We start from the raw sequence: 11,047 nt of genomic DNA on the forward strand, positions 1-11,047 counted from the left end.
GGCTATGCCAGTGCCTGGCAAACACAGAAGTGGATGCTCACAGTCAGCTATTGGATGGAACACAGGGCCCCCAATGGAGGAGATAGAGAAAGTACCCAAGGTGTTGTAGGGGGCTGCAACCCTGTAGGTGCAACAACAATATGAACTAACCAGTACCCCCTGCGCTCGAGTGTCTAGCTGCATATGTAGCAGAAGATGGCCTAATTGGCCATCATTGGGAAGAGAGGCCCCTAGGTCTTGTAAACTTTATATGACCCAACACAGGGGATGACCAGGCCCAAGTAGTGGCAGTGGATGGGTAGGGGAGCAGGGGTGGGGGTGGGGGTTGTATAGGGATCTTTTGGGATAGCATTTGAAATGTAAAGAAAATAATAATAAATAAAACAGAATAAAAAAAGAAAGAAAATAAGTCCTGAGAATGGAAATACAGGTGTTTTCAGTTACTACAATGTTGCCACAATCAACAGACCTAGTAAGATGGTGTTTCTAGATGGTGATTCAGTTTAGTCATCAAGAGAAGACCCAGCGAATCCAATAAGACCACTCACAGCACAATCACTCATATTTACTGCTTTATGACTCAGCCTTGAATATCACTTTCTTCTTTGGGTGTCACTGTCTCCTAAAGATTCTCACGAGGTCCTCCCATGTTGCTCCATGATACCAGGAAAAGAGCATCCCAGGGTCTGTGTTCTCAAAGTATCCAACCATAGCTATGGATAAAACATGACATAAAATATATTGACTAAGTGCATACAAGGGATGGTAACTAAAACATTCTATTCTAAACTTAAAAAGTACAACACCACATATGTTTGACCAGAAACACAATCAGGGAAACAAAAATATCCACTATATTGTGATCCATGCCCTACAGGATGGCTATCTAATTTTCTTTGACAAGGTTCACAAATTCAGCTTCCTGCTGTCCACAGAGGTAGCCTACAGCCATGTCAAAGGGACAATCAGATTATATCTCAGAAGATGCCTGAAGTCCCAGTGCCTAGAGGCTTAATCTAGTCACCAACACAGCCAATCAAAAGTAGGGGCAGGTCCAACCCTACAGATACTTCAGATTTATAGCTGGGCCAGATCCTTGAACCTGACCATCCTCCGATGCGTTGAGTCTGTGGAGTGATCTGAGGCAGTAGTGGTCATCACAGAAAGGTAAGGCCTTGCCAGTGAATGGGAGACTACAAAGTGGGCTTGGATGGGTGCTTTGGGAGACTCCATGGAGAATCAAGGAGATCAGAAAGAAGAAAAATGTAGCTTAAGCATCACCGGCCCTCCGTGTAAGTAGAATGGGGGTGGGTAGAGAAGTTAAAGAAAAAACCAAGTCTCCTCTGGGTTTATATTTGTACACAGTTCTGTTAACTGAAAATCAAATTCTATCCACAGGGTTGAAGTTAGTTTTTTGGAAGGCATTTCTTGTCTATTACCCATAGACGTAACTGTATTCAATTTGCAGGTGCAGATTCAGTAGCACATGTAATGTCCCTATGAGGTTCTATGGGGTGTGTTGCTTTAGAAATCCAGCAAGTACAACATATAAAAATCCCATTATTGACTTGCTATTATTCTCCTCTTTTTCTCATGACTTTCAATTCCTGTTGGTTTTTTATGTGACATCATTCTTACTCAGGTAACAAGTGAGAAGTTGGTTGTATAATCCCATGGGTTTGATGGAAAGAATAGAAAATGATTCTTCCCACATTCTTTCTAGATGATATTTCACAAAGTTTCACTGAAGAACAGAGGGTTAAAGACATCCCCCCCATTTGCTATATATGAGAAAGACATATGATGACATGTGGCTCCAACTCTTGAGTTCACCTTCAAATTAAAACCCATTACCACATGATAGAAGTTCTGCTTTTTAGAAATTATAAGTGATATCTTCAGACACTGATTTCTTCTGTGAATGGAGATCTTTCTGAAACAAGATGTAATACACCTAAAGTGTACTGAGTATGAGTACACAAATTCTGCATACATGATTTTCATTTTGCAATAGGTATAATAAACACTACTGTGTGGTTCCATTCAAAAACATCCTCAAGGATTTCTGCAATCTTTTGAAAAGTGTTTGAAGGAATAACACAAATTATTTTATTAACCATGGATGGCTTAATTTCTCAGGATGGAGTAAGAAGATATTTTTAAAGCACTGGTGTACTCATATCTTCATTTCTCTTTCATACCCAGCTTGAGACATGACTTCTGCTTTCTTCCTGGTCATCCTGTGCTTGGGAGTTGTGTCAGTTGCTTCATCATTTGATCCTAATTTGAATGTCAAATGGGAAGAATGGAAGGTGATGTTTGAAAAATTATACAGTCAGGTTGGTATCCAGGAAAATGTCCAGAGAGGCCCCAGAAAAAAAGTGTTTGGGTGCATGAAAGATCATAGGTGCCCCACAACAACCACTGCCACCTATAAGAGATTACATAATAAAAATCATTGCGAGCACAGGATGTTCAGTCTCTATTTTCTATAGTATGTGAATGTGGGACCATAGTATCCTGAGATCACTTCCTTGGCCTCTAATCACCTGCAACATCAAGTCTACAAGTTCAGATTGTGCAGGAGTTTAAATAGAATGAAATGTTTTCTATTACACTATCATCCAGGAGGAAGAGGTATTGAAAAGAGCGGTATGGGAAGAAAATGTGAAAAGGATTAAACAGCACAATATGGAGAATTCCCTGGGCATGAATACCTACACCATGGAAATAAATGGCTTTGCTGACATGGTGAGTGTGGAATGGATTGCTTAACACAGTCATTTCTTGAATGCCTTACATGGAGTCTTTTCTTTAATAATCATTTATATACTTTTTCCTGAAGACTGATGAAGAATTCAAGGACATGATAACTGGTTTTACATTTCCATTTACTGACACGGTGAGAAGTCCCTGGAAACGTGCACTTGATATTGATTTTCCTAAATATTGGGATTGGAGAGATACTTTGCCCAAATCTGTTAATTGGCTAAAGGAAGGCTATGTGACACGTGTGAAGGATCAGGTATGACAGTGTCACATGCCTTTATTCTATTCCTACTCCTTATCCTCCTCCTCTTCTTTGCTTTTGATTGTTTGCTTGCTTGCTTTTTTGAGATAGGGTTTCTTGTTTTAAGAACCCTGGTTGCTTTGGAGACCAGTTTGGCCTGTAATCCACAGAGGTCCACCTGTCTCTGCCTCCCAAGTGCTGGGATTAAAGACATGCATGACCATGCCATGCTATGCCCATCTTCTTAATCCACATGAAAGTCAAAACAGAAAATGTCTATGTTTTCAAATTGAATGTGGAGGGAATTGCAGCTCATTTTTAAATAACATATTTCTTCTATGAAATCTTTATATATTTTACAGTGTATATTTGTCTTTGCAGTCTGCCACACATATTCTCCAACTATTAGATTCTCCTCTCACTGTAGAGCTCATGCCCCCTTCTATTGTAATTAATAACCCATAAGACCAATAGCTCCTGCTCAGATGTGTGTGTGTGTGTGTGTGTGTGTGTGTGTGTGTGTGTGTTAATTGTTTGTGCAGGAGCAGGTGCATACTGCCATCATGCAAGTTTTCTAGGAGACTGACCACTCTTTCCTCTGGATCTATCAAGTCCCAGTTCTCTGTTTTCCTTAATTATTAGGCTGTCTATGTTGTTTCTTGAGTATTTGTTTATAGATGACCATATTTTCTTCTCTGCTTAGGAAAATTGTAAGTCTTGTTGGGCTTTTCCTGTGGCTGGTGCCATAGAAGGACAAATGTTCAAGAAAACAGGCAAGCTGATCCCACTGAGTGTACAGAACCTAGTGGACTGTTCTAAACCTCAAGGCAATAGAGGCTGTCGTGGGGGTACTACATACAATGGCTTCCAGTATGTTTTGCACAATGGAGGTCTGGAGGCTGAGGCAACCTATCCATATGAAGCAAAAGTAAGTGGACTTCCTAAGTTATCATTTCATCTCAGCTTGTAGTGAGTGACAATTGTAGAGGTAACACACTATCTCAGAGCTCAGATTACATAGAATCTCTTTATACACTATCAAAGTTGTTATGTATTGTTTGTGTATGCTTTTCATGTGATGATATCAGTAAAGACTTTTTTCCTTTTGTGTACATGGAGAATATGTGAACATTTGTACACATAATTCAGAACATTGTGGCACCCAATTTTATTATGAATAGGATGACCAACTGGTTGCTATTGAAGATAAAAGAACTTATTTTTAGTTCCTAACCATCCAGTAGCATGTTATTTCCTAGGATTATTTTTAAAACATCTTACTTGAGAGTATTTATTTACAAAGTGTGGAATGCTATGGTTCTGACTTTCTTCCAGGCAGTAGGTGGGAGTAACTGAGTTTCTATTTCTTTATCTTTTAAAGGAAGGACAATGCAGGTACAATCCTAAGAATTCAGCTGCTAAAATCACAAGATTTGTGGCCCTTCCAGTAAATGAAGATGTCCTAATGGATGCTGTAGCAACTAAAGGGCCCATTGCTACTGGAATTAATGTTGTCTACAGCTCTTTAAGGTTCTATAAAGATGGTTAGTATATTTTCTTCTAGCTATGAAGGAAAAAACTTGTGACATCCCTATGCCATGACAAGTTCACAGACCAGCTGCTATTTAAAACATATTATGTGAATGTTTGACTTTCTGGATTTTATTCATCCCCATGTAATAGTTTTGAGTAATGACTTTCACCTAATATGAACCTCCACATGATAAAATTTATTGGTTAGCTAAATTTTCAACTCTTCTCACTTTGATGGATGTTTTATAGATTTACAAGCAATGATTTTCTGAAACCATATTATAAGAGAGTTTTTGAACTAAGTATGCCCTGTAAATGTCCTGTAAGTTTAACTTGGCATGAAATTCTAGTAATACAAACATACAATATCAAGAAGTCATCTCATATGCTTGTAGAACATCATTATCAATAAATCTCACTATTTTGAAGTACAGTTTTCTGTGAAACCATATATGTGTGTATGTGAAACATTTTATATATATATATATATTATACATGTATATATTTGTTTATGTACATATATATTACATACACACAAATATATGTATATATATGTACATATATACATATATCAGTATAGATGTGAACAATTCATAAATCCTATTATTCCATTTTAGTTTATATAATTTTAGGATCTGTGAAAATGCCTCCCTATTGTTGGTGGCAGTGCTCCTGTCATTTATCCTTGGCATCTTATGTCAGCTTCCATTTTATTTCTCAGGTGTTTATCATGAGCCAAGGTGCAAACGTTCTGTGAATCATGCAGTTCTGCTGATTGGCTATGGAACTGAGAGAAATGAAACATATACCAATAACTACTGGTTGATCAAGAACAGGTATAAACAGACAAATTTTCTGTATTTAAAATTCCAGGGGCTAAAGAGATGGTTCACTGGTTAAGGGCCTGGATGCCCTAACAGGGGATTCATGAAAAGATCTAATATTGCAGTTAATATTTTGTTTCACAGCCTAGAAAATTTTGACCCATTTAAGTTGAACAAAGTTTGTTCTTGTTTTTCCATGTATTTGTGTGGGGTCTGTTTGCCTCTGTGCACATCCCTGTGTGCATGTGTGTCTGTGCAAGTGCACATGTGTAGAGCTCTGGTTTTAACATCAATTATTTCTCAATCATTATACAACTTTCATATTGAGGCAGTGTTTCTGGATGACCTAGGAACTGCTATTTGCTCTAGCTACCCAGCTTGTTACATATATACCTTGTGTACATGTCCCAAAACCTTTTATTACAAGAACACTACAACATAAATCTACCTTGTAAATGGTCCTTGGAGTTGATCTCCACTCATTAAACTCTGAGCTATCCTATAGGTCTATGAACATGCTAACAATATACTATTGGGAAATTTCTATTCTTACTCTCATTTCTAGGATATCAGTGTCATGTCAGTGTCATTACTTTTGTCATATGTAAAAACATGTTGTTAGTTCTGGTGCATGTATGGGTAGAAATTCCCATTCTCTGCTGTATTTTTCACATCCTATTTGAGACACCTCTTGATACTCAGGAAAGGCCCTTTTGCTATCTCTGATACTCTTGTTATGCTGGCTTCTTGACAGTTATTGTAATATAGCTATCACATGTTATTATTTCTACTACATGGAAAATATGATTTCTTTCAGCTGGGGTAAACGATGGGGATTGGGTGGCTATATGAAGATTGCCAAAGACAGGAACAACCACTGCGGAATTGCTTCATTTGCCCAATACCCTATTGTGTGAGCACCCTAATGCCCATGGCATAAGACTCCATTTCCAGAAGAGTGCTATCCTCTTCAATGAACGGCTTTTGATGAATATCTTAAACTCTTGAGTAGCACAAAATCTGCATTATAATGTGAATTCTGGGAGCGTTCAAATATTTGACATGAGCATTGTAATTTGTGCTTTCACTAATGAATGTTCATGTCTTCTAAAATAACTCTATTTTCAGTTTAGCGCTTGTGCAAATAAAATCCTTTTAAAAAGAAAATTTAAGTATAATTTCTAGCTTCTTTATCTTTGGTGCAGTTACTTTTTGTGGTGAGAAATGCAATTCCTCTTGAAGTTGGGATTGAGTGTTAGTCTGGTATTCAGGATAAAGTGTGGGTAGATCCTCTGTGATGGATGTTATCCTTCATTGACTCTTGTTTGGTTTCAAGGTTCTATATATCCACCAGAAACCCTTTCCTGAAATACTATATGATAATTTCTGAATTGGGCATTTTTAGCTAACACAAATGCACCCAGTATCACCTTGTGGCCCCTCTGTGCAATGAGAGGTCACCATGGGCTACTTATTGCTTTGTGTCAGGCTGCGGCTTCCCCTTCTCCATGACTTCAGCCATGTATTAGGTTCCAATAAGCCCAGCAAACCTAGTTCAGTAGGCTCTGCTAAATGCATCAGAGTGGAAGCACAGTCAAAGACTTTAAAATAGTCTCTATACACTCTATAGAGCCCCTTATAGGAGAAATGACAGAATTAATGAAGACAGAAAAAGCAAAGAAAATGAATAAAATAGTTCAATACCTAAGAGTAGAAATAAAATCAATAAAGAATTCTCAAACTAAAGGAATTCTGGAATTGAAAATCTTTTAGATATTTAAACATGAACCTCAAAGGAAATCTTACCAAAAAAGATTAAGGAGGGAAGAAAAATCTGTTTTACTAAATTATTTTATTTGCTGACATTCCAAAAGTTCCCTCCCTTACCAGCCCCCACCTCCCTGAGTTCTTCAAACCATCCTCCACTCCCTTGCCTCTGAGAGGGTGCTTCTTCCCTCACCTCACCTCCACCAGCACCCCTCTTTCCTAGGCATCAAGTTTCCAAAGGTTTTAGAGTATCCTCTCCCACAGAGGTCATACAAGGCAGTCCTCTGCTACACATGTGAAGGGGCCACAAGCCAGCCCATGCATGCTCTTTGATTTTTGGCTTAATCTCAGAGAACTCTGAGGGGTCAGGGTTGGTTGACACCATTGTTCTTGCTATGGGGTTGCAATCCCCTTCAGCTCCTTCAGTCTATCCTCTAACTCTTCCATATTGGTCCCTGACCTCAATCCAATGGTTGGCTGAAAGTATCTGCATTTGTCTCCATCAGTTGCTGATAGATCCTCTTAGATGTCAGCCATGCCAGGCTCCTGTCTGCATGAACAATATGGCCTCAGTAATAGTGTCAGGATTTGGTGTGTGCACATGAGATGGATCCTAACTTGTGCAGGTCACTGGGTGGCCTGTCTTTCAGTCTCTGTTCCATCTTTGTCCCTGCATTTCCATTAGACAGGAACAATTCTGTGTTAAAATTTTTGAAGATGGGTAGGTGGGCCCCTGCCTCAAATTGGAGCAAAGTGTATCTACTGGGTGGTCTCTTCTGGTTTCATCTCCCCAGTATTGGGCATTTCATCTAATGTTATTGAGTCCTGGTAGCCTCTCATATCTCAGGTCTCTAGAACTGTTTAGTGGTTCTCCCTGACTCCTAACCCACACTCCAAGGCCCTCTTGTCTCTCCCTGTGACTATTTATTTGTGCTCATTGCAGTGAGTAGCACTACTAGAAGTTATGGCCCTGTTGGAGTAGGTGTGGCATTGTTGGAAACTGAACAAGTGACTACTGAATAAACAATGGGTAAAGACAGAAATTTAAAATGGTATTAAAGACTTTCTAGAATTGAATGAAAAAGTAACACACAAGATATCCAAAATTATGGGGGACTTTTAAGGCTGTTCAAATAGGAAAGCTCATACCACCAAGTGCCTTCACAAAGAAATTGGAGCAACTTCATACTAATAACTTCATAACCTAAGTGAAAGCATTAGAATAAAAGGAAGAACTCATACCCCAAAGAGTAAACATCAAAAATAATGAAACTGAAGGGAGAAAGCAATAAAATAAAAGCAATAAAAGAATAAAAAGAATCAATGACACAGAGACTGATGTTGGAGAACATCAAGGAGATGGACAAAACTGTAGCCCAATTAGATAAAAGGCAGGGAGAGGGAATCCAAATTAAAATGACACATAAGACACATAAGAACAAGCATCTGAAAAATCCATATAATCAGAAGGACATAGTTTAAAGCCAGTAGTTCACTATATAGAAATGTATAAAAACCTGGATAATATTCTTCATATATTGTCATTCATTAGGTTAAATGAATATCAGCAATTTAAGCAGACCTATAACTCTTTCTGAATTGGAAGCATTAATTAGAGTTCTCAACAATAAAAAGAGAGCAGGGACAAAAGTTTTAGTACAAAATCCCACAAGATTTCCAACAAGAATTAATGTAAGTACTCCCAAAATTATACTACAAAATAGAAACAGAAGGAATATTGTCACTTCATTTTATGAGATCATAATTTCCCTGAAAGCTAAGCAATATAAGATTTGAGAAAGAAAAAATCAACACCAATTTCCCTTATGAATGTAGAAGCAAAACACTTGCAATCTGTGATGGTTTGTATATTCTTGAACCAGGGAGTCCAAAGCACCATTTGGACGTGTGGCCTTGTTGGAATAGGTGTGACCTGGTTGGAGTAGATGTGACACTGTGGGTGTGGGCATAAGATCCTCACTCTAGTTGCCTGAAAGTCAGTCTTCCACTTGCAGCCTTTGGATGAAGACATAGAATTCTCAGCTCCTCCTGCACCATGCCTGCCTGGATGCTGCCATGCTCCCACCTTGATGGTAATGGACTGAACCTCTGAATCTGTAAACCAGCCCCAATTAAATGCTGTTTTTTATAAGACTTGCCTTGGTCATGGTGTCTGTTCAGAGCAGTAAAACCCTAACTAAGACAGAAGTTGGTACCAGGGACTGGGGTATTGCTGTGATAGGCCTGACCATGCTTTTATTTGAATTATGTGGATTTGGGGACTTTCAATTTGGAACACAGTGAAATGCTTTAAATGGGGCTTAATGGGTCATCCTAGTAGGAATATGGAAGACTTTGTTGCTGGGAGTAATTTCAACTGTGTTAACCTGGCCCAAGAGATTTCAAAGGAGAAGAATATCAGAATGTGGCACAAAGACTGTTTTGGTGGTATTTTGATGAAAAATGTGGCTACTTTTTGCCCTTGTCTGAAAGGTCTGCCAGAGATTAAGGTGAAGAGACTCAGGTTAATTGCATTGGTAAAGGAAGTTTCAAAAAAGCCCAGCAGAGACTGTGTTCGTTGGTTAAGTCTTATGAAGAGAAGTTTGAACAAGCATAGCAAGCTTAGAAAGNAAAAATATAAAATATATGGTTTGAATATTAAAGGCGTGCCAGGAAGTGAAATGGAGCAAAATCTTGTGTTCTAGGAGATAACAGATTAAGGAAGATTAAGGGATCTTGGGGCAAGATCCTACCCAGATAAATTTAGATCCAGGCATGGTGGTACACACCTTTAATCTCAGGAGACAGGCATGCTGATCTCTTTGTTCAAGGTCAATCTACAGAGCAAGATCCAGAACAGCCAATCTTAGGTAGTGAAGGAGTTGGAGAACAGAAAGCTTGTGATAATGTAATAGAACAAGGGGGCCATGTTCCAGCTCCTGCAAGCAACAGAACTCTGCAGTTTCATCCATGTGGCTCTGGCTTTAGAGTGAATAATAGAAGGGACTACTTGGAAAATCGATGCTGGTTAGGTGGAGCTAAGAAATTAGCAGTTATTAAGACGAGACCAGCATCACTGAGGTAAAATCCTCTGGGAAATATTTTCTGCAAGCATATAGAAGCTGTGTTACAGAGATAGCCAAGGTTGAACCTCCCGCTGCAGCTGTACTTGGTAATGGGAAAGAGTCACTAAGGTGGTACTGGTTTTGAAAGCATGAAGGGGGTATAAAGAGCAGCTGAGGCTTGGCACTATGAGAGGCTATGGAAGGCCATTGGTGAAGGTGCAACCTCAGTTGTAGTTGATGGCCCAGGACTGAAGCGGTCATGCAAAGGATTTGAGGCTTGACACCATGAAGAGAGCCTATGAGAGGCTATTGGTGAAGCCTAGTTGGAGTGGAANACCCCAGTGTATTGGAGATGTCAGTACAATGGGATGATCATCAGGAACAGCAGCCATAGTGGAGTGGAACAACCTGAGCTTAGAGTGATACAGAGGGCAGAACTGGAGAAGTGATGCCAAACCTTAGGAGGAGTCCAAAAGATCAAGTGGAATCCCAGACACTGAAACAAGAAGCTGTAACATTGAAATTACCTTGGAGACTCAAAGATGTTAAAGTTTCCAGAGCTATGGGATGCATGGTGAGAAAAGCTGCTAACAGGGAGTGGAACCAGCCCAGGAAAAAGAAATCTGTTGCAGTCAACAAAGATGAAAAAGGAGTGGAGATCTGAAGACCACTTTGACATCAGCCATGGAGAAACAGAGTTTGGAATTTAGACAGCTGGTTTCTGTCTTTCTTTGAGGATTACAGTTAAGTGATTGGATGGATCTCAGAAGAGACCTTGAACTTTGGACTTTTAACATTGTTGAGACTGCTATAGACTATGAAGACTTTGAAAGTTGGACTAAATGCAT

The 11,047-nt window shown here is 39.1% G+C and overlaps 1 protein-coding gene across 1 annotated transcript; it reads left to right on the forward strand.

Moving 5' to 3' along the window:
• The first annotated feature begins 2,213 nt into the window (after positions 1-2,213).
• Positions 2,214-6,284, forward strand: LOC110315092 (cathepsin Q-like). The gene is made up of 7 exons (XM_021189239.1): positions 2,214-2,339; positions 2,629-2,751; positions 2,846-3,025; positions 3,714-3,938; positions 4,392-4,554; positions 5,265-5,379; positions 6,185-6,284. The coding sequence occupies exons 1-7, from the start codon at positions 2,214-2,216 to the stop codon at positions 6,282-6,284; spliced, it is 1,032 nt and encodes a 343-aa protein (XP_021044898.1).
• The last annotated feature ends 4,763 nt before the right edge of the window (positions 6,285-11,047 follow it).

Source organism: Mus pahari, unplaced genomic scaffold (assembly GCF_900095145.1).
Source record: "Mus pahari unplaced genomic scaffold, PAHARI_EIJ_v1.1 scaffold_13786_1, whole genome shotgun sequence".
Classification (NCBI taxonomy): Eukaryota; Metazoa; Chordata; class Mammalia; order Rodentia; family Muridae; genus Mus; species Mus pahari.

Coding starts and splice junctions, on each gene's coding strand:
- LOC110315092 (XM_021189239.1), top strand. CDS start 2,214: ATGACTTCTGCTTTCTTCCTGGTCATCCTGTGCTTGGGAGTTGTGTCA. Junction 3,026..3,713: donor TGACACGTGTGAAGGATCAG/GTATGACAGTGT, acceptor TTCTCTGCTTAG/GAAAATTGTAAGTCTTGTTG. Junction 4,555..5,264: donor TTTAAGGTTCTATAAAGATG/GTTAGTATATTT, acceptor TTTATTTCTCAG/GTGTTTATCATGAGCCAAGG.